The following is a 22,622-nucleotide window of genomic DNA, read 5'->3' as shown; positions in this document are numbered from 1 at the left end:
ACTCTACAGAGTTCACACCAGCAGCAAGCCATAGCCAGCAACACCGACACACAAAAAGCACAGCGCCAGTTGCTGTCCGCAGCAACACACAAAAGCACAGAGCCACGTTTTGATCAGTACAAGCAGCACATTCACCCCAACCACAAGCTTGAACATTTATTGTTTTGAGCAACACCCAAATGCACATTTAATCGTTTTTTTTTGGAGCATGAACATATTACTGAGAAATAAGATGCAATCCAATTATAGTAGCACTACCATCAGGAATATATATAGAAGAGAAAATATCACAACCAGCATTAACCAAGAGTTCACACAGAACGCTCATATAAAAAAACCGAGTTCACAGAGCACCCAGAGGTGCCAGATAGATGATGTAGTATCTAACTATATGCCATGTCACTTAACCCTTCACGAACTGACTGACTCGAAAATGACCAATCAAGAACTTAACCCTAACAAACCTTGACGAACGACTACTAACCGACCAATCAAGAGACGCTAATAAGATAACCAATGCCACAGCCATGTAGCGCACCAGCACTCTAGCCGATTCAGTTGGTGTTGGGCTCTTCCTTGGGTGGCAGCGCGCCCATCCACGCCGGCGGGAGCATCCCCGTCTGCTCGTGCACCGTCGACAGCAGCGGCGGGAGCATCTTGTACACCCCCGCAACGTGCTGCATCGCCGCGGCGCCGGCGCCGCTGCTGCTGGCCCCGAGGTCGCCGCCCGCGCCGCCGTCCGCGCCGGTCCAGATACTGATCTTGGGCTGCATGCCGCTGACGGCGCCGGCGTTGATGCGCGCCAGCTCCTGGTACAGCCCGCCGTCGATCATCATGTAGTCGCGCAGCGCGTGGTAGTTGCCGCCCAGCGCCTGGAGCATGGACGCCACGTACTCCGCCTTCGCCTTGCCCACCGTGGCCAGGGACTCCGCCTCCTTCTGCTTGGCGTACAGTTTGGCGTCCTCGGCCAGCTTCTGCTCGAAGAACTGCGCGTCCGCCTGCGCCTTGCGTGCCTCCGCCGCCTTCTGCTGCTCGTACAGCTTGGCCTCCGCCGACTTCTGCCGGCTGTAGAGCGCGGCGTTAGAGTCTTGGACCTGCAACCATCACAGCATGGATCGGAATTGAGATTCTAAAATCGCAATGCATGTTCACTGAAAACTGCAACATGGAATTGAGATTCTAAAATCGCAATGCAAGTTCTCTGAAACTGAAAACTGCAACATGGAATTGAGATTCGAAAATCGCAATGCAAGTTCTCTGAAACTGAAAATTGACCAGAGACGGCCGGACGGTACCTGCATGTCGTACTGAACCGTGGCCTTGCTGAGCTGCTCCGCCTTCAGTTTCTCGGTCAGCCGCAGCGCGTTCTTCTGCTCCACCTCCATCTGGAGCTCGGCCTCGCGGATAGCGACGGCCTTGGACGCCTCAACCTCGGCGACCTTAGTCTGCCTATCCCACGCCGCCTTCTTGGTGGCGAGGTCGGCCTTGGCGGCGGCGACGACGGCCTCCCTCTCGTTCTCGAACACCTTGACCTCAGCCTCCACCTTGGCCTGCTCCTTGATCCCAATAGCCTCCTGGCGCACCCTGAAGACCTTGGTCTGGGCGTCGACCTCGGCCGCCTTCTGCAGTGTAGTGCCCTCACGTTCCTTGGCGCCGACGGCGCCCAACATCCTCGCCTCAGCGACATCGACCTTGGCCTGGTTGACGGCACCCTGCTGCGTCTTCTGTCCAAGGTACGAGAAGTACTCCTGCCCGGGCACGTCGACGAGCTGCTTGACGTTGGCGTTGTAGATGTAGAGCCCAAACTGGTTGAGCTCGAGCTGCACGTTCTCGAAGACGGCCTGCTTGAACGACTTGGTGCCCTGGAAGATCTGCTCCATGGTCATGGACGCGGCGAGGACGCGGGTCTCGCCCTCGATGACGCCCTTGACGAGCTCGCGGACGTGGGACGAGTTCTTGTCGTGCGGCGCGATGAGCTTGGCGTAGAGCAGCAGCGACGCGCTGTGGCTGCCGTCCTCGCTGATCTTGGGCCCGATGGTGAAGACGGCGGGCAGGATGAAGGGCAGCTTCTCCGAGCTCATGGCGTGCACCTCGAATTCGTAGTTGACGGGGGTGATGTCGAACTTCTTGCACTGCTGGCCGACGAACACCCACGCCTTCTTGGCTAGCTTCACGTCTTCGATGCCCCAGCCCGTGATCGCCAGGTACTCCGACGCGTCGGCCACCCTGAAGGACGCCATCCTCAGAACACGGCGCGGGAGGGGAGAGGAGGGGATCGAATCGATCTGCTGGAGACGAGCTGTTGTTGCACGATTAGAATAGAAAAGAAGACGAGGGTATAGATCTATAGCACTTGGGGAGGCGGCGCGGATATATAGGCTGGGAGGGGAGGTTGGGATTTGGGAAGGAGGAAGAAGACGGAATTGGGGTTTTAGCCGGCGGCGGCGGCGGAGTGGGAACGATCTCGATCTGGGTTGGCTCTGTGTCCGGTGGCTGGGTCGAGTCCTGACTCGTGAGGAAGCAACACGTCGATCGTGGTGGGTCCCCTATGTGCCGTACGTACGTAAATCTCTGGGATTCATCGTCCGGTAATACGTGAAAGGAAATTGGTATCTGTTTGCGAAAAGGGGGTTTATCTGTTTCCTCGTAAACAAAACCAGCGATCGAGGAGGAGAGGAGGGAGATCGCGTTGTAATTTTGTACGTTCCCAGCCAGTTCTCCCCACTTCTCCCGTCCTGTTGAAGCGCGCGTAAGCGTAACGGAGAACGGCTGTAATGATGGAAGGCATCTTTCCTCGATCGCACGATATGCTACAACTCCGGCAGGCCACTTGGAATCGAATGTGCATGCTGCTGCATTTGACGGTTATTTGGAGGAAGTGGAGGTGCGCGTCCGGCACGTCCGCGAGTCCTCGCATCCTGACGTCTAGTATACGTCCACAACATATATGCATGTGCCGTGTGACTCCTGTCCTTTGCAGTATCACCGCGCGCACAACCTTCTCTCATTGTCATCTGTTACCACTACTCTTACTACTAGCTAGATTTGTGCTTTCAAGGCTATTGCGTATTTTGCGTTTGATGCTCTTCAAACTTCAAACCGATAGACTGAATATGTGTATGTGTAGTTCAACTCGTCAATTCTTACAGTATGTGTTTGCCCTTTTTTTTTCTTAACGTACTAAAGTGCTTGCCTTCTTTTGGGCAGCACTACAAATCAGCCCTCGGCAAAGAATGGGTCTTTGCCGAGGGCCTTCTCCTCAGCCCTCGGCAAAGATTTTTTCAAAAAAAAATCTGCATAATTTATTTGCCGAGGGCCATAGGTAGAGACCCTCGGCAAAGACCTATTCTTTGCCGAGGGTCCATAGACGGCCCTCGATAAAGACACTGTCCAAGGGAACGGCGCTGTGACTGTCGCTTTTATTTGCCGAGGGCCAACTTGGCTCTTGGCAAAGGCTTTGCCGAGTACCCGATAAAAGGCCCTCGACAAAAGCCCTCTTTTAGGCCTTTGTCGAGGGCTTCGAGCCCTTGGCAAAGAGGGCGCGTCCAACACAAAGAGAAAAAAAAAACACTGAACAAATTGTTTAGTGGAAACGAGCGACGTACGTACGTGCGAACGAAATGTAAGATGGAAGATAAGCAAGGCTACTATCACCATCAGCACATGCATCCTGCAAACAACATCAAGTGCATCCAGTACGTTTTTTCACAAACCGCAACCAACGGTCGACGTTTCTTTAGTTTGTTATATACGGCCTATATATGGGTAGTGCTCTATTTGCATGCCCAAAGGCAAAGGGTAATACAGTGGTAAGGCACCATCAACCGGAAGCTTCGAGGAAGGTGCACATATGCTATCTTACCCTTCACACAGGGTTCACAGGAACGGTCAGTCTGAATATGAAGACATACATCCAGGACGTACGGACGGGCCGTCGTACTGCATCTTGCCATTTTCCGAAGGTTGTGCGCGAGTCCATTGCGAATTGCCTTGTGATGAGCGGTGAGTCTCTGATGTGTTCAAAATTTATCTTCCTTTGAATGTTTTCATATTAGGCCTTGTTTAGTTCGCGAAAAGAATATGTCGGATGTGTCAGAAGAATGTTGTGAGGGGTTTTGCATACTAATAAAAAAATAAATTACATAGCTCGTCTAGAAACTGTAGAATGAATTTGTTAAGCTTAATTAATCCGTCATTAACACGAGTGAGTTACTATAGCAGTTATGGTTTATTATGGACTAATTAGGCTTAAAATATTCGTCTCGCGATTTTACAACTAAACTGTGTAATTAGAGCACTCTCAATACAGAAACTATTATAGTTTCTATAGACATTAATTGTAATGCCACATAAACACATTGTTGATGTGGCAAGGTTGTTACTGGAGAGAGAGAGTAAAAATCATAGAAACCAAATCTAAATTAGAAACTATGTCTATATGAGATCTAAGACATGAAGTGATATGATTGATTGAGAATGTAGAGAGAATGAATGTGATTGGATAAAAAATTATTCTATAAAAATTATTCATTGGGACCATAGTTTCTATATATATAGTATCTATAGTTTCTAGCATTAGGACTGCCCAAGATTCGAAGTCTTTTTTTGTCTATATTTAATGCTTTCATGTATCAATGTGTGCAGAGATTCGATGGGTGAGCGAAAAGTTTTTGGGTGGGGAACTAAACAGAGCCTTAGTAGAGAATGTAATACTCATGAGCTGGCTGCACTGGGTTATTATCTGTGTAATGAGGGTGAGGAGTTGATCACCAACTCTGTAGCTGATGTTGTACTTGTGATTGTGATTGTTGCTAACGATTTGTTAGCCAATGAATAATGAAAGGAGAACCCTAGGTTCAATCAAAATAGCGATGCTGAACAAAAAAGATCTGTATATAAAATTTAGATTTATTGCTCTTAATTCAACCAGCGTGGAAAGCCAATAAATCAGCAAACAGCGTGAAGCCAACGACCTTCTTGCCGAGATCATATCATACAGCACATTATACGTCTTCTGCTGCGTGTTCCCGATGATGGCCATGTCCGATCAGAGTCATCATTGTTGTTGGCCGCAAGACACAGACACGCCTGCGACGCGCTGAGCCGCTGGCGACGTACAGGATCCCCGGCGCGTCCATCTCCAGGCTCGCGCCGCCGTGGAACACCAGCGACACCGCGGGGAGCGTCTTGCCCGCCTCGACGCCCCTGATGTCGTCGTAGCAGGTGTCCAGGAACGAGACCGCGGGGGGCCCTTCTTGTAGCCTACTAGACCCTCCATGGCCTTGGCAAGCGCGGACCGCAGTGGCGCGTACGCCTCGGTGGCAAGGCGTTTGATCACCGTGCCGGCGGTTGAGACGACGGAAGTCCGGGATGGACAGCAGGCGCACGTCCACGCACGTCAGCGACGTCTTGCCGCGGCCGAGGCCCATCATCAACCGGCATGATTCAATGAGCAGTAGCACAACCATGTCAAGGCCGTAGCCGTACACGGCTTGCAGTGTGCCGTACGAAGCCCGTGGGCGCGGCCGGCGGAAGGGCGCCGAGGATCGCCGGCCAGTAGGTTGTCGCGGAACGCGCTGAGGTTGTCAGAGCGCGCCGCACCTGCACCCGCAGGGGACGGAGCGCAGTCGACGAGCGGAGGGATGTGTCTGCTCGTGCCCGGCCGTCGGCTCCAGCTTCAGCGCGATCCCTGGTTCCGCGGCCATTGTTGGAACCGAATAGCGTTCCTGTGCGCGAACCCGGCGACGCTCGACGGCGGTGACCACGGCGAGAGCTAGAAGATGAACTCAAGATAGAATTAATTAGGCGCTGCCCAACATTGCAGCCTTTCGGTATATACACATGATGCAGATACAATCTTGGCGTTCGTGCCAAGGACTCTCCGCGCCAGATCACGGCCGTGCGCGACTCCGTTTCACTGCGGAGCACGCCGCGTGCGCAGCACGCGTTCTGGCGCCAGATACAAGACCGACTCAGCTTAGATCACGATCCAGCACGCCACCGATCGTGTCCTAGCCCACTACAACTAATGCATGATCTAAACAATACTTGAAATAAAGATTACATCGGTTTGCTATCTAGTTTAGCTAACAAAACTCTCCCTAAACTTGATGCACCTTCACTACTCCCAAAGCTTGCCTCATCTCCTGAAACCTCACTCTTCCCAAAGCTTTTGTGAAGATATCTGCGAGCTGTTCTTCAGTTCTAACATGCTCTATCTCCACCTTCCCTTGCTCAATGCACTCACGAATGTAATGAAACTTTGTATCAATGTGTTTACTTCTATCATGGTGCACTGGATTCTTACTTAGAGTAATGGCCGACATATTGTCCATGAGCAGTTTGACTGGAGTCTCCTTTGTTCCCAATAGATCACCAATTAGTCGACTTAACCATACACCCTGACAGGCTGCGGCTGCTGCTGCCATATATTCTGCTTCACAAGATGACAATGTCACAATTTTCTGTTTTTGTGAAACCCATGTGACTAGACTATTCCCGAGAAAAAACACCACTCCTGTAGTACTCTTCCTGTCCTGAATGTCTCCAGCAAAATCACTGTCACTGTAGCCCAACAAGAAGGGTTTTAGTGCAGCTGTTCTCTCAAACTTGCAGCCATACTCCACTGTACCTTTCAGATATCTCAGGATGTGTTTTACTGCAGCCCAATGCTGCTTACTTGGAGCTTCCATGTATCTACTTACCACACCAACAGAAAATGCAAGATCTGGCCTGGTGTTTATTAGATACCTCAAGCTACCAATTATACTTCTATATGCAGTAGGATTAACAACTTCATCTTCCAGACTTTTTGTGAGTTTCAGTCTTGCTTCCATTGGAGTTGCACTAGGGTTGCAGTTCATCATCCCTGTATTTTCAAGAATCTTCAGTGCATAGGAGCTCTGACTCAATGTGTTTCCTTCTTCTGTTTGCTTTACTTCAATCCCTAAGTAATAGCTCAGAAGGCCTAAATCACTCATGTTGAATTTCTTCTTCATCTCCTCTTTGAACTGAAAGATATCAGACACATGTGGTCCTGAGATGATTAGATCATCAACATAAACGCCCACAATCAGGAAGGACTTCTTGTTATTCCTTCTGTATACTGCATGTTCATACTTGCTTCTCACAAAGCCAAGGTTGATCAACTCCTTATCTAGCTTAGAGTTCCAGGCCCTCGGTGCCTGCTTCAACCCATACAGAGCCTTTTTCAGCCTTAATACTTTGTCACCTTTGCCAATCACAAAACCAGGTGGTTGCTGCACAAACACTGTCTCTGACAGATCTCCATTTAGGAATGCAGATTTTACATCCATGTGATGTATTTGCCAACCTCCCTGAGCTGCTTGTGCCATCCTCACCCTAACTGTTTCAATTCTGGCAACGGGTGCAAAGACTTCCTCATAATCAACACCCTGCTGTTGAGCATACCCTTTAGCCACTAACCTTGCTTTGTATTTCACTATCTTCCCTTCAGGATTTTTCTTAACTTTAAAAACCCACTTGAGCCCTATAGCTCTTTACTTTGCTGGTAATTCTGCAATTTCCCAAGTTCTGCTTTCTTCAATCGACTACATCTCAGTCTGCATTGCCTCCCTCCAGCATGCCTCTTTCATGGCCTCCTCCACTGACCCAGGCTCATCTGCAGTCATCAGACATAAGCCACTGTACTGCATATCAACCACATCTGTTGATTCAAGTAGATCAGATAGAGTCCTGTATCGAAGCTGTCTCCCTGCTGAATCCACCAAGCCATCTGATGGTGGGGTGGCCCACTGAATCTGAGCTGCTGGGGGTGCTGATCCTGTGCTTCCAGAGATCGGGGTGTGAGGTGGTGTGCCTAAGCTTCCCTCATTCACTGCTTGTGGAATTGAACCAGCAGGAGAAACCGGAGCACCTTCAGAGAAAGGATCGAACCCACTGTCAGAATCTGAAACTGAACCCATTGCCGAGTCCGTTGCCTGATCAGGAACAGTATCCGAGTACTGAACATCAAAGACCTGAGGTACTTCTATTGCTTCGGTGTTGCTGCTGGAATTCTCCCCCCCAATTCCACGGCTGCTTCTCATCGAAGATCACATCTCTGGAGATCATCAACTTATCTCGAACTGGATCATAAATTCTGTACCCCTTCGTTCCTGGTTCATAACCAAAGAATACACCAGGGATTGATCTATCAGAAAGCTTGGTAATTGTCGGACCAACCTTCTTGGCATAAGCCATACACCCGAAAGTGCGCATGTGACGTACTGCTGGCTTCTTCTTATGCCATGCTTCAAACGGAGTCTGGTTATTCAGGCTTTTCATCGGTGACCGGTTTAGAATATACACTGCAGTTTTGACTGCCTCTCCCCAGAATTTTGCCGGAACTTTCATCGACTTCATTAAACACCGAGCCATCTCGACGACAGTCTGATTACGACGCTCCACAACGCTATTCTGTTGAGGAGTGTAGGGTGTGGTTGTGCTGTGTTTGATCCCACGCTGACTGCAGAACGAGATCATCGCACCTGAGTTGAACTCCCCACCTCTGTCTGTTCTGAAACTTTTCAGACAACAGCCCGACTCCACCTCTGCTGCTTTCATTAGCTTCTGAAAAATCTCCAAGGCCTGGTTCTTGTGTGTTAGCAACTCTAACCACATATAGCGACTGCAATCATCAACAATGAGTAGGAAGTACTGTTTGCCTGCTGGAGTAGGTGGTGAAATCTGACCGCACAAGTCCCCATGCACCAGTTCAAGCCTATCCGTTGCTCGATACGTTGATGTCTGTGGAAACGGTGTACGGTGATGCTTCCCAAGTGCACATCCATCGCAAACCTGCTCTACTCTCTTGATGAGGGGAATGCCTTCCACCATGGCCTTGGCCCCCAAGGTTTGGAGTGCTCGAAAATTCAGATGTCCATACCGGGCATGCCACAACCAAGCCTCCTCTTCCATCTTGGACAATAAGCAGATCGGTGAACTGAGCTTGATCTTCATGACATAAAGTCGGTTCTTCCTTTCTGCTCGAATAAGAATTCTTCTCTGCTGATGCAGGCCTTGATCACGCTCAAACACCTCCATGACTCCGTGGTCTATCTCAACCCGGTGTCCTCCTTCTTCAAGTTGTCCAAGACTAATTATATTACATTTGAGGGAAGGTATGTAGTATACCTCGGTGAGCACTCTGTGCTCGTTGTTCTTCCCAGCGATGGTGACGGCGCCGATCCCATGAATCTCCACCGTGGATCCATCTCCAAAACGTACTGCGCCACGCACCGACTTGTCAAGGCTCGACAGTGCCTCGCTGCAGCCCGTCATGTGATTCGTGGCGCCTGTATCCAGGATCCACGCGCCTTCACTATACACGCCAGGGAATACGCGTTCCTGATTCAGGAACACAGTTGGTGTGTGCTTGATCGGCGAGCGGATCACCGTGCACACCTGTGCCACCATCAGCGCCCCGGTTTCGATATCGGCCGCAGCATGGTGAGCACCTTCCTGCCTTTCCTCCTTCTGCTTGGTCTTGCACTCTTTTGCAAAGTGCTCGTACTTCTTGCACTTGTTGCATCTGCCGTTTCTCCTCGGTGTCCCCATGGACGTGAGTCTTACTCCGGAATCGCGTGCTTCGCCTCCTCCACGCGTTCCAGTCTTGTCCTTGCGAACATAACGGCCACCGCTATTCTTCTGATTCGAGGATGATGAAGACCCATCCTGAATCATACGGCTCTTGTGCTTTGCCAACCACTCTTCTTCAGAGAGCAAAAGTTTAGGCATCTTCTCTGTGACCTCCTCCATCGAGGGCTCAAAACGATCTTCAGCCGCTCTCAGCCGGCCAACGAGCTCCTCGAGCGTTAGAGTTTTCATGTCGCAGAACATCTCGATAGTGACCGCTACCTGATTGTAGCGTGCCGGCACCACACGGAGGAATTTCTTGACAACTCGACTGTCAGCAATCTTCTCTCCCAATCCTTCCAGATCTGTGGCTAACTTCAAGATTCTGATTGCAAATTCATCAATTGTCTCTCCTTGCTTGAAAGTGATCTGTTCAAACTCAGACAAGAGCTTTTGAGCATTGACTTCCTTAACTCGATCTGCTCCAAGTCTCATGGTCTTGAGCGCCTCCCATGCCTCCTTGGCGTTCTTCTTCTTCAGCAACATGGAATGCATCTCAGTTGGCACACCGCGGAGCATAGCTCCCAAAGCTAGTCTGTCCCGGCGTCGCTCAACTTTTGCATCCTCAATTGCATCCCAGAGAAACATCCCCTCAAGATTGCATTGAATATGAGACGCCCACTCTTGATAATTTGTGCGAGTTAAGATCGGCCAGATCAAGTTCCCGGCTGCCTGGTTGAACGCCCGATCCATCACGTCCTTGTCTTTCTCCGACGAACTCATCTCGGCGATGTTAGAGTTCTCGCCTTCTTCTTCTTCTTGATGATGATCTGAGTCACCTAGCTTCGTCTTCTACTCTCCAACTGCACCGAACACCTCTCCTGTCAAGCCCAAACGGCTCTGATACCACGTGTTGGAACCGAATAGCGTTCCTGTGCGCGAACCCGGCGACGCTCGACGGCGGTGACCACGATGAGAGCTAGAAGATGAACTCAAGATAGAATTAATTAGGCGCTGCCCAACATTGCAGCCTTTCGGTATATACACATGATGCAGATACAATCTTGGCGTTCGTGCCAAGGACTCTCCGCGCCAGATCACGGTCGTGCGCGACTCTGTTTCACTGCGGAGCACGCCGCGTGCGCAGCACGCGTTCTGGCGCCGGATACAAGACCGACTCGGCTTAGATCACGATCCAGCACGCCACCGATCATGTCCTAGCCCACTACGACTAATGCATGATCTAAACAATACTTGAAACAAAGATTACATCGGTTTGCTATCTAGTTTAGCTAACAGCCATCACGTGGGGGTGGAGGATCAGCAGCGCGGAAACGACGCGGAGGGCTTTGGGCACTGCATCTTCGACGCCGCGCGCGATGAACACGGTGGCGGGGCTGTGGCTCACAGCTGCGCGTCGGCGAGCACAGGTGCTTGACAGACTAGCTGTTAGCAGCGGGATCGAAGGGGGGAAGGAGAATCGCGGAGGCGAAGGTAGCGTGGGCGAGGACAGACGCAACACTCATACAGAGCTAGTTGTTCCACTCTGGGCCAGCAAGCATAGCGCCTGTTGGGCCTGGCGCCTTGGCCAGTCGTTTGGGCCTGGAATCTTTGCGCTTGGGCTTGACTGCTTGCGCCGTCTCCTTCCTTCTGTTCGTTTACGCCGGTTTTTCTATAAAAATAAAATAAAATAAAATAGTAGCATTCCTGACACTAGCTTCTCAAGAATCCATCAGTGATAAGGGCGTGGCAAAGCTCAGTCGATTCACGGAACTGGAAAAATGTTGAGCAAACCGTCTTTGATCTTTCAGTCTTGCAACGGTTTGGTTGTTGGGCTTAGGTGTACAGGGGCGGATCTAGAATTGGGACAAAAGGGGGCTAAATAGTGAAGGTTTAGAACTAAAGCTAGAGATTAATGGTAATTTGAAAAGTACTATAGATTTAAAGGCATAAGTTAGGCTCAGGGGAGCTGCAGCCCGAACAGCCCACCCCGTGGATCCGCCCCTGTGGGCGCATGTGCGCGGCGTGATGATGGGTGTGCGGCAAACCGTATGCGTCTGCTTTTAGGCCTTGCTTAGTTTTAAAAAGAAATTATAATTTTTTTTAGATTTTTTATCACATCGATTTTTTAGACATATATATGAAACATTAAATATAAATAAAAATAAAAACTAATTATACAGGTCTTAATTCGTGCTGGCCTCTTCAAGCATCTCGTCATTTCGAAAAGTAAGACTATCTCCAACAATCGTTACCTAAAATACAATACTCATCTGTCCTTTGGGTAGCGCTACAGGTAAAAAGTTACATACCTATTTTTAGTCTTCTCCAACAACAAGACCTAAAAGACAACACTCTCTGCAAATAGGTCTCAAGGAGAGAGGATACCCAAATTTGGGTTATGCCTCTCCTGATACCCAAAATGGGTCTTCTGTATGGGTACTCTGTTGGAGGCTATAGGTATTGTGTTGGAGACCCATTTTGGGTTTGGGTTTCCAAATAGGTCTCCTATTGGAGACAGCCTAAGAGGAGCTAGGACGTAAACGGGTCGAGGATGGATGCGGACCGATCGGCCGCGAGCCTTCCACGCAACAAGGCCTATAGTACTCCACTTCGTGGATTTTTCTAAGGCCAATCTTATTAAAGTATGTTTTATGAGAGTGTCATGCACATTAAATAGGATGTCAGATAAGTAAAATTGCTGATTTGACAAGGTCATTAAATTAAGGAGTTTCATCAGATGAGAGAGGAGTTTCATCTCCATAAAACTTCTATGGCTCGGTTACCTAGTTTATAGTCTTAGTAACTGTGTCATAAAACTATGCATTGAGACTGGACTTATGAAAACGCGGTCTGGCCGAAAAGATGCAACTGCGGCGCTCTGATTCCGGATGGAAGGTGTGCCGTGTTCTCCAACGGCATGACTGACCCTGCAAAGCACGCATGCACATGAGTCATGAGATGAGAATGAGATGCAAGCAAGGCTCTTCTCCCTTGACGCATGCATGCGCTCGATCAGTCAAGCGACCGTCGATACACTGGGCTTTGGACCACGCAACCTGGGCCTGGCCGACCACGATACCGTTCCCGCACGACAGCTCGAATATATGTGCATGACGAATTGACGACGCAACAATGCAGTCCCACCGGTTCAATTGGGCCTACACTGCAATAACAGTCTATCGGATCAGTCTCAAGTACCAGGACCAAAATGCAGGTACCATGACACTGCCGATGTCACTGAGAATAGAACAAAAATCATTACTTGAACAGCAGAAATGCACTTCACCAAAACGCATTTGCTCTTCACTGCGGAAACTTCACGCCGACTAGAACAGTCCATTTCCCCAGAATATATAAATGATATATAAATCTACTATTTCTTCACTATCGAAGCAAAATCAACATTCACAACTCAAATACAGAAAATTTGCCCTGAACGACATGCCTTCAGCTGGAGAGAAATTTCTCCCATAGTGATGCACTCTTCAGAGTACAAAATCAACATTCACAATTCTATATATATACATCTTAAGACTTCTCTCTACTGAACAAGCTCAGTATGCTAATTGCATATATATGTGAGCGTCCGCGCGCTCTATGATCCGTCCAATTGGCCATTAACTAACAGCTGATCGAACTGACTGCACCTCTGAATGTACCGTGGCCCTACCCCCAAGTTACACCACTGTACCCGTCCCGGAGGAATTCTGGTCAGACGTTCAGAGACCAGTCGTAGTTCATGTAGGAGATGTTGATCGGGCCGCCATCGTTCAGGAGATGCGTCAGAAGCCCGGCTTTGGTCGGGTCAAGGTAGTTGAGGAGCCACCGGAGGATGTCCCTGTCCTGCCCAAAATCCGCGCTGTACCTGAGACAATCAAACAAGCCACGGCGATCTTTATCAGGGTTTCTTCTTCTTGATTCAAACCACAACGAACTCATAAGCGTCTCTTCTTCTTGATTCAAACCACAACGCATTCACAACTTGGTTGTGTTGTGGCGTCTGAACATGCACCGAGGGAAGGCAGGCTGACCAGGTAACAGAGAGACAGAGAGTAGAGAAGCAGAGAAGACAACTCACCATTTGATGATCCTGGTGAGATGCACGGTCCGGCTCTCCAAGTCGATCTCCACGCCACCGCGGAGAAAGAACTCCCTCGCCGCGTGCCGGAGCTCCGGCTCCACGCCCTGCGTCGTGTAGAACCGCACGATCGGGCTCGACCGCGTCGCGTCGCACAGCGCGAAATGCACCAGTGGGTTTGCGCGCCGCTGTGCCAGCTGCATGGAAGATTTTTTTTAAAAAAAAAAATTGCTTTTTCGGGTAACGACGATCATAAGCTATAGAAGAGCAGTGCTAAATTCCAGAGATGACACCGACTGAACCGTGTCATCTGCATACCTCGAGCCTCCTGTCATTGGAGCCGAACGGCTTGGCCAGCGTGTAGGGCTGCCGCCGGTTAGCCCTGAGGATACCGTTCCTGATCGCGGCGAGGGAGTAGGGGTGCCCTCCCACGACGTACTGGAAGTCAGAGAAGAAGGGCCGGCGATCGACGGCGCCCGGCTGGCCGACTCGGATCACGGCGTGGATGGCCATGGCGTTGTGCAGGTTCAGGAAGAACGGCAGCCGCTCCTCCGCGGGGAGCTGGGTCATGTCCGCCCGCTGCAGTTCCTGAACCAGGTTCGCGTACCTGAGTGACGCACCGAAAACGAAAGGCAAGGCCGTTGTTCGTTAGTAATTTAACTTGCTGACACTCTGAACAGTACGTGCAAGCAGGTGGCGACGGCGTGTGTTGCCGTACCTTCTGAACTCCTCGCTGGCAGCGATGCGGCTGTAGTCGAGGTGGCGGCGGTCGTCGGAGGCGTAGGCCTCCAGGATGGCGAGCATGATCCTGGTCATCCTCTGACCGACGGCCGCGGCAGGCTTGGGCTCGCCGTCGTTGGTGGAGCCCCGGAAGTTGTAGTACTTGGGGACAGCGGGGTCGTGCTCCAAGAAGCGGTACAGGTTCTGGGCCCCGTCTTCGAAGTCGTTCTCCCTGCACACGGCACGGCATCATGGACCCGTCAGCTAAAATGGCATTGCAAGAGTTTGGTACAGTATCTGCTATGGGGATGGACGGATGGTGCACCGACCTGAAGACATGGTGGATGAAGTGCTTTCTTGCGAGCTCCTTGCCGATCTCCACAGCCTGCAACAACAGCTCATAGGTTGTCAGTCGTTATTCCAGTCTTAGAAGAAGGGTGAAGGAACATTGGATTGTTTGATCCTAAAGACGTCTTCAATGGTTCCAAATAACTAATATACAACGGATTTTATTGGCTATCAAGAAGACAGAATAAATAGTTAGCGATTGTCAAAAGAGTTAGTCTAGCATGATCTTCCAAAAACAGCTTCTCACCGCTCACATAACTCCGTGTTTTATTATTATTATTTTAAGCTCACCTAGCTAGCTATTTATAACTGCCACTGAGAACGCCTTCATTTGAACGAATCTTTCAGCATTTAGCGGGGGTGTATGACATGCCTCAAGCAATGATTAAATATATGTTCAATTCACTTCAACCAAAAGATAACCGAGCTATTGCCCAGTTTTTGTGTACCATTAATTTCATTTATAGGAAAAAAAAAGAACAGGGCCCTCATTTGGTTCAAGTGCACAATGGCGTTCTTCAGATACGTTCAACCTGAGCACCAACGGTTGTTGTTATCCATCCAAACCCAAATTAATACTGTAGAAAGAAACGAAAGCCAAACTGCACTGGAAAAGTTCTTCCGCCCACCACAAGCCTGAAGCTGCACGCCGAAAAATCCATCAGGTGCTGCAATGTAACCATGACAGCGACTGGCTAGGACAGGGACAGGGACAGCAAAACACGAAACGGAGTCAAATTTCGTGGAGGAAAATTAGGGAGGGGACGCGATCAATTGTTGGGTCGGTGGTGCTTATGCACCAGTGAGTCAAATGACCTCGCACTATCCATTCGGCACGCCCCCACTAAGAACAAATCCTGAGCTGAGGTTCCAATATCATTTCCTCCAACTTTTCTCGATTGTTTCCAAGACGACCGGGACACGATCGATCGATCTCACGACGAGTATGTTTCATCTACTCACGACCTTAACCAAAAAAAAAAAAACGTCCACTATGTTGGTGTGGGAGAAAAATATCCACCAGAGAGATCTGCTGTGCCCCGGAATCATATCTTATAGCATGATGAGGATCAGCGGACCGGTCAGGGGTCGCGGCACACACGACGGTTGTGTCGAGCCCTCACCGCCACGGCGTGAGAGTCCTCCGGTGGAGCAACGTGGTCGGCACAAAATTCTCACTCGGAGCGTCGTACAGGCAAGCAGGACCGGCTCCAATTATCGATCGAGTCAGAGTCAAGACTCGCTCGAGATTTTACCGTGTATACGTCATTGGTTCGTAATCTAGTGGACTCGTCACTCTGGATCTGTTCCTCGGCGATGAACTAAGGTCTTGTTTAGTTCTAAAAAATTTTGCAAAATTTTTCAGATTTCTAGTCACATCGAATCTTTAGAAACATGTATGAAGTACTAAATATAGACAAAAATAAAAACTAATTGCACAGTTTGGTCGGAATTGACGAGACAAATCTTTTGAGCCCAGTTAGTCCATGATTGGACAATATTTGTCAAATACAAACGAAAGAGCTACAGTGTCCATTTTGCAAAATATTTTGGAACTAAACAAGGCCTAAAACGGTTTAAAAAAACAATGCATGCACGATTGGGACCCGTATTGGCAGAAACGGTCAAGGCGGACGCGCAAGGCGCGGACGTGATGGACGGACGGTTTCCTGTCGTGGGGCCCTGGCTGCAACGAACTAACCAGCCGAACAAATCGAATCCGTCGTCACGACTTGCCGGCCCCCGCTCCGTTGGAGTCCGCCTCTGCCCACCCGTTGCGGCGCGTGCGGCGCGGGAAAACCAGGTCGAGCGGGCGGGGCGGGGCGGGGCCGGTTCGGCACGGCAGCACGTAACGCTCCCCCACACGCCCGCCGCACGTGATCCTAGGGACGTTTCTAATTTGCGTCCAGGCCCCTGCCTGCCTTTTTTTTTTCTTTTCTTTCTGAAATCCATTCGTTTTGACCAAACTGTTTGCATAGTTGCATTCAAGGAATGGTAGTACTGTGATGGATGATATTAGATCGATCCTCTAGGATACCATCTTCTTCTGTCAAACAACAAAATGTTGAATCTGGTGGGCACCATGCCAGCTTACTATTCTCACCTCGATCTTACTACAAGGGAACATTTTTTTTAAGGGAACCAGACGCGTGATCTGCTATCAACCATATTTATGTTTTCTCTTAAAGGCATTAGACACACTCAACGTGTATAAAAGAGTCACATAGATGTTACTTCATTCTAAACGTGTTTAATAAACTAGTAATAAGCTCGGAACTAAATGTTCAAATCTTGTGAAATGGCTCGACAAAGATAAATACCAACACTCCCTAACTGAAATTCTTAAGCTACTCATTTTTATCACACTGCTACTAACACCCACGGCACTTTGGTCCACTCATATAAATGCGGCATTACTAGTTGCCATATTAGCAGGAGCAAAATGCATTCTCGTCCTACACACCTAAACTATTTCCACAGCCATGCCCTTCAGTTTAGTCAACTATCACTATTCATGCATGCAAACAAAGATTAAAAGCAGCAAACAGCCAAGCACCGAATCACCCAACGAGTAAAGAAGTCAAACGATGAAGCAGCAGCAATGGCACAATCTAGTACGACGACTCACCTTCTTCCTGCTGCAGTCCAGGTGGTTCACGATGCCGTCCACCATGTCTGTTCCGGAGAAGCAATTCTTGACGAGCTTCACCCTGACGAACCTGTCCTGGATCGGCAGCCGGTGCCGGAGCACCCTCACGATGCCCACCATGGCGTCCTCGGCGGCCTCTTCCCCCTTGCCGGCGCCGGCCTCGTCGTCGAACCCGTACACGGGCACCCGCGGCGCCGAGTCGGGGCACCGGCGTCCCGCGAGGTCGCGCACGCGGCGCTCGAACTCGCCGCTGTTGCGCAGGGAGTTGAGCACCACGAGGCCGCCCAGGAGCTTCTCGTTGAGGAAGATCTGGGGCACGCGCGCCGCGGCGCCCGCGCGGGAGGCCAGCTCGGCCTCGCGCTCCGGGAACACGTCCAGGTTGATCTCCACGTAGGGCAGGCCGGACTGCCGGAAGAAGGCGCGCACGGCGGCGCAGTCGCGGCAGCCCGAGCGGGAGAAGAAGCTGACCCGGCCCTTGATGTGCCCGCCCGAGAAGGAGTACCCGACGTCGTCGTCCTCGGCGGCGATCGCGTCCTTGAGGCGCACCGTGACCTTGACGTTGGGCAGGTGGATCTCCTGCACGCCGTAGGTGTCGACGACGGCCGCGGCCGCCTTCGCCGGGGCCGGCGACGAGGATTCCTTGAGCGACGAGATGCGGCGGGTTATGGCCGAGGACAGCACGTCGCGGCGGTCGCGGAAGAACCGCCCGATGGACACCACGTCGTCCACGATCGTACCAGCGGAGTTCGCGGAGGCCGACCGCTCCACAGGCCTCTTCTGCTGCTGCTGCTGCTGCTGCTGCTCCTCGTTGTCTTCGTCGTCTTGTGCCGCGTAGTCGTGCGGCGCCGGCGTGGAGTGCGCCCTGGCCAGCCCCGGCGGCGCCTCTGGCTGCGGCAGGTGCGGCGGCGGCCGCAGCACCACGCCCTGAAGCATCTTGCGCGCGTAGTACACGTCCCCGTCCTCGCCGGCGCCCGCCGCCACGGCGGGCGGGGTCACCGACCGCGGGACTTGCGCCCGCGGCTCGCCGTCGGCGACGTCCTCTGTGGGAAGATGATGATCCCCTTCCTCCTCCACCTTATCCGCAGCAATTGATGGACCCGACGGCGGCGGCGGAGGCGGCGTGGGGACGAGGTGGGGGGGGAGCGCGTCGAGGCAGGCCTGGTGGTGGTGGTGGTGGTGGGGCGCGAGCGGCATGGCCACGAGGGTCTCTTCTCCCATGCCGCCCTTTCTCTCTCTGGCGCCCGCGCGCGGGGCTCCCTGGCCGTCTGAGTTTACGAAGGGGAGTGAGGGACCCGAACGCGACGGAACGGAACGGGAGGGCAGCGGGTAACTGGATTTGGGAATTGGGATTTGGTCTCAGCGGCGACGGATGAGGGACGAGGGAGAGCAGGGGGGTTTAAGAACCGCCGCGGGATGCGCGCCCCACCCACGACGTGGTCAGGTCACGGCGTGGACGCGGTGTGCGTGGCCACAAGGGAGCTGACGTGCGGGGCCGGAAAAAAACCGGCGGCCGGGCGGGGCGCGCGAAGTGTTGAACGTGGAAGGACGGTTCGCTCGGTTGGTCAGTCAGGTCCGGAGCGTGAGGCTGAGACGAGTCGCCAAACCAACAAGTGCCGAACCGATACCGGGTCGGCGATCTCGGCTGGTTTCTTTCATTTTTCCGGCCTTGCGGCCGGGGGCGTTTGGCGCCGCTGCCGCGTGGGGTTGGGGCGGCCGGGAGTCCTCGAGCGGCGCCGGCACGGCGCAGGCGGGTTGGTCTTGCGGTCTCACCCGCCGTAGGCGGCGGGGATTGGAGCTACTGACTACGGTGATGGCCTCACAGGTCTATACGGTCGATGAAACGAAAAATTTTTTTTTTGACCATGGTAGCACTTTCGTTTGGTTGAGACAAATATTGTTTAATTATAAATTAACAAATTTATCTAACAATTTACAATAATTAGATCTGTCATTACGCATATGTGCAGGCAGCGGCGGTTGTGTGGTGCGTGTACTCTGGCGGTAGTGCATTCAAGTCAGACGCTGGCGCCTGGTACGGGCAAATCTTGGAGTCACAGAAGGAGATGGATGCAGGCTTCTTCGCCGTGCCGTCCACTGGATGGGATACGGCGGCCGGGAAGGAAAGGCTGCAGAGTTCCGGGGGGCCGTTCGATTGGGAATCAACGTCCCTGTCTGGTCCGAGCTTCTGACGTTGGCGCTGGACTCTCGAGCCACGGCTGGCTTGCACGTGTCAGCTTCTCCATCGCCCCTGAGAAACGGCCGGAGCGTAGCAACAGTGTAGCGATACCAGACACGGCCAGCGAGCCACAGATAGGTCCGGCGAGGTGATGGGATATTTTTGTATGGCATCGAAATCGTCAAAATCCAAGCAGCTTCCCAAGAATTTCCCCTGCCGCGGACGAAAGAAAACCGGTCTGATCCCTAGTCGTTTTCACGCTAGGCAGCGAGTTGCTGCGCGGCTACGGGACGATCTCTTACGCTGTCTCTGCCTGCATCGGGTTCGCCGGACAAGTGCCGCCAAGCAAGGCCCCCCCCTGAAGCATCGACTCTTCCGACATCATTCGTATAAGGATACAAGGATAAACAAATTTGTGTGATTGAAGAGAAGATAAACAGACGCGCCAACTTCAGGAGCACACATCATCGTGGCTTGCTGGACCTGGACCATATCCAGTTTCTTGTGCCATTTGGTCACCGTTGAAACGGTGCTGACTCCTTCAAGTGTGTGCGTGGACGGCGCGCGGCCAATCATCAGTGAAGATATTCTTCCCATCTTATTAAAAAAAAAGATATTTGAACAACAACAAGTAGCTCGATCATTTCTTCCTTTTCTTTCCCTTCGAGTTGCGAGATTATTGTGAAGAATGGGCAATTCTGCATCTGTGACCGTGAGCCCTGGCTGACCGCTGACCTGACTCGCGTATCACATATTCACATATACCAATTCAATGAATATATGTATATTTGTTTGACACTGTTCTGCCTCGGCTTCGTGCTTCGTCACATGCTCATGTGTATGTTTGACCTCATACTGATTAGTGACCAGTGAGTTTTAAAAATGGGTTAATTATATTTCTATTGATATACAATTTACCGTTAAGAAAAAAAATATTACTATTCATGTATTTAGAACAATATCATGATATTTTTTTCGTCATCTATCGTAGTTTGACTCTGTTTGACTCATTATTGATCTAATAACATATTTGTCGCGCCCGCTGCGGTCAGGTAACCATCCCTTGCCTAGAAGAGCAGAAGAAAGCTACCGAAGAGGAGAATATGGTAGCCTACAGATTGGTCTAATAATATTTAGTATCTAAATCTCAGAAAGTGATAAGATTCAGATAGATGGCGAATTAATAATGGCATGTTTATAAAGAGATAAAATTTAAGGGTAGGTCTCCAAAGCTTAACAGTTGATAATGCCTATATATCTAGCTAAACCTAAATAAAAAAATATATATACAACACCCGTCACAGAACCGTGACAGCCGTCCTCGCTTGTAAGCCATAGTTGTTGAGACTTGGACGCTAATTCGACAGCCGTGACCATTTCAATTGCAAGAGGGAAGGGAAAATGCATACGCCTGGCCTGCCTGCCTCACGGGCGTGCATATGCATGCCGATGAACGGTTCCAATTTCTGGACTTGGTTTCAGCATCAACACGTCAACTGGTGAAAACCACCCCCCTTTTGCAGATAACGACAAGTCGGCAACCAAACGGCGAGAAGACGAGAACCGTCAACTGCCCCGAACCGTGTGTATTTTATTTGGAGATTTCAGAGGCCACGCAGTCCTTATTGTACTTCTCCCTTTCTGGTACGTCGGTAGATTCTCAACGGTGAGATCAGCAATTTATTGAAAGGATATAGATGGCGTCAACAAGGTCAGATCGTTATTAATCGAAGAATAAAAAAATCATTAAGAAATTACATCATATATACATACATGCATATGCAGGGACGGGCATGGCGCGATCACATGCGTGGTATCAGAGACCATAAAGCCGCAGACACATAGCGAGCAACGTGAGACTGAGCCCATGAGCCAGAACGGATTATTAGCAGACGAGTACTTTTTTTTTTTTTTGAGACGACGAAGGCAAAGGAAACTGATCAGCACACGTGTACCTGTCGCCATGTGCTCATGTTACTCAGCCGCTCAGGGCAGGGAACTCGCCTACGCCCGGCACAGGGCACACGACGGCTTAAACAGTGAAGCCGCCGAACTGGCTGGTGACATCGAGAGCTGAGAACCTACTAAACACACCATGCCGCCGCTTGGGAACGGTAGGTGTATGGACAATACTGGATGGCGACTTGGCAAGATCCGTCCGCCACCAGCCACGGTTGGACAGTTCGCTAGTCCTCATGGCACCACTGCGGTGTTGCCGTTGCCGGCCAGCGACGGGAGACCTCCTGACTTGCTGTTTTCCCCCTCAAATCCCCCGCAGCAACGGAAGGATCCCGGCAGGGGAGGAGGCCACTGGTAACGTGGCTTGCCGCTGCCGGGCACCAAGTCTTTTTTTTTTTAACAAAGCAATCATTTTATTGCCTTCTCACGGGTTCACTTGAATCCCGAGTTACCCAAGAGATTATAAACTCTGGGAGGGGATCAGTCCAGACAAAAGATTGATCTGGATCCCAACTCAAGCCAACACGAGCAAGTTCATGAGCACAACTGTTACAAGATCGTGGCGCATGGACCACATCTACATGTACAAAATTCATAGAAATAAGAAATTTTGCTTCTCTAATGAGAACGCCAGCAGCCAAGAAATCATAGTCATTAGACTGAAGCGCCCATACAAGACTGTTGAGTCTGATTCTAGGATAAAATGAAACATCCCTTGATCAAACGCTGCAGAAAGAGCTGCAAGGCAACCATGGATCTCTACGCTAAGGGCACCATGTTGAAAATTTATTCTCCCTACACCGGCTAACATTGCTAAACTATCATGATCCCTCACAATGAAACCCCATCCACCTTTCCTCTCTTCCTGTGAAAAAGCCCCATCAAAATTGATCTTCAGGATGAAGTCAGCAAGTCAGCAACGAAAGATTTAACACCCGGAACGGGCCTGAAAACGGGTGGGAATGGGCCTACGCCTTCATATAGATCAGACGTGTGGGCCTGGGCGTGGGGGCCAACAAGATAAGAGCACCACCAACGCAAGCGAACACATATGTTAGCCTCAAGTAAAAGTAGTAGTCCATGTAGATGAG

General features: G+C 50.8%; 2 protein-coding genes across 2 annotated transcripts; both read right to left on the bottom strand.

Annotated features, from left to right (window-relative positions):
• LOC8067137 (flotillin-like protein 2) lies at positions 244–2,472 on the bottom strand. Its single transcript, XM_002464427.2, has 2 exons — positions 1,296–2,472; positions 244–1,094 (listed from the first exon to the last, which is right to left on the bottom strand). Exons 1-2 carry the CDS (start codon positions 2,238–2,240, stop codon positions 555–557), a joined length of 1,485 nt encoding a protein of 494 aa, XP_002464472.1. The 5' UTR covers positions 2,241–2,472; the 3' UTR covers positions 244–554.
• On the bottom strand, positions 12,911–18,768 carry LOC8067136. Its single transcript, XM_002464426.2, has 6 exons — positions 17,376–18,768; positions 14,728–14,783; positions 14,397–14,630; positions 13,997–14,285; positions 13,679–13,875; positions 12,911–13,465 (listed from the first exon to the last, which is right to left on the bottom strand). The coding sequence occupies exons 1-6, from the start codon at positions 18,612–18,614 to the stop codon at positions 13,312–13,314; spliced, it is 2,169 nt and encodes a 722-aa protein (XP_002464471.1). The 5' UTR covers positions 18,615–18,768; the 3' UTR covers positions 12,911–13,311.

This window comes from Sorghum bicolor, chromosome 1 (assembly GCF_000003195.3).
Source record: "Sorghum bicolor cultivar BTx623 chromosome 1, Sorghum_bicolor_NCBIv3, whole genome shotgun sequence".
NCBI lineage: Eukaryota > Viridiplantae > Streptophyta > Magnoliopsida > Poales > Poaceae > Sorghum > Sorghum bicolor.
The sequence above is the reverse complement of the archived record's forward strand: the minus strand, read 5'-3'. Positions and strand labels throughout refer to the sequence as shown.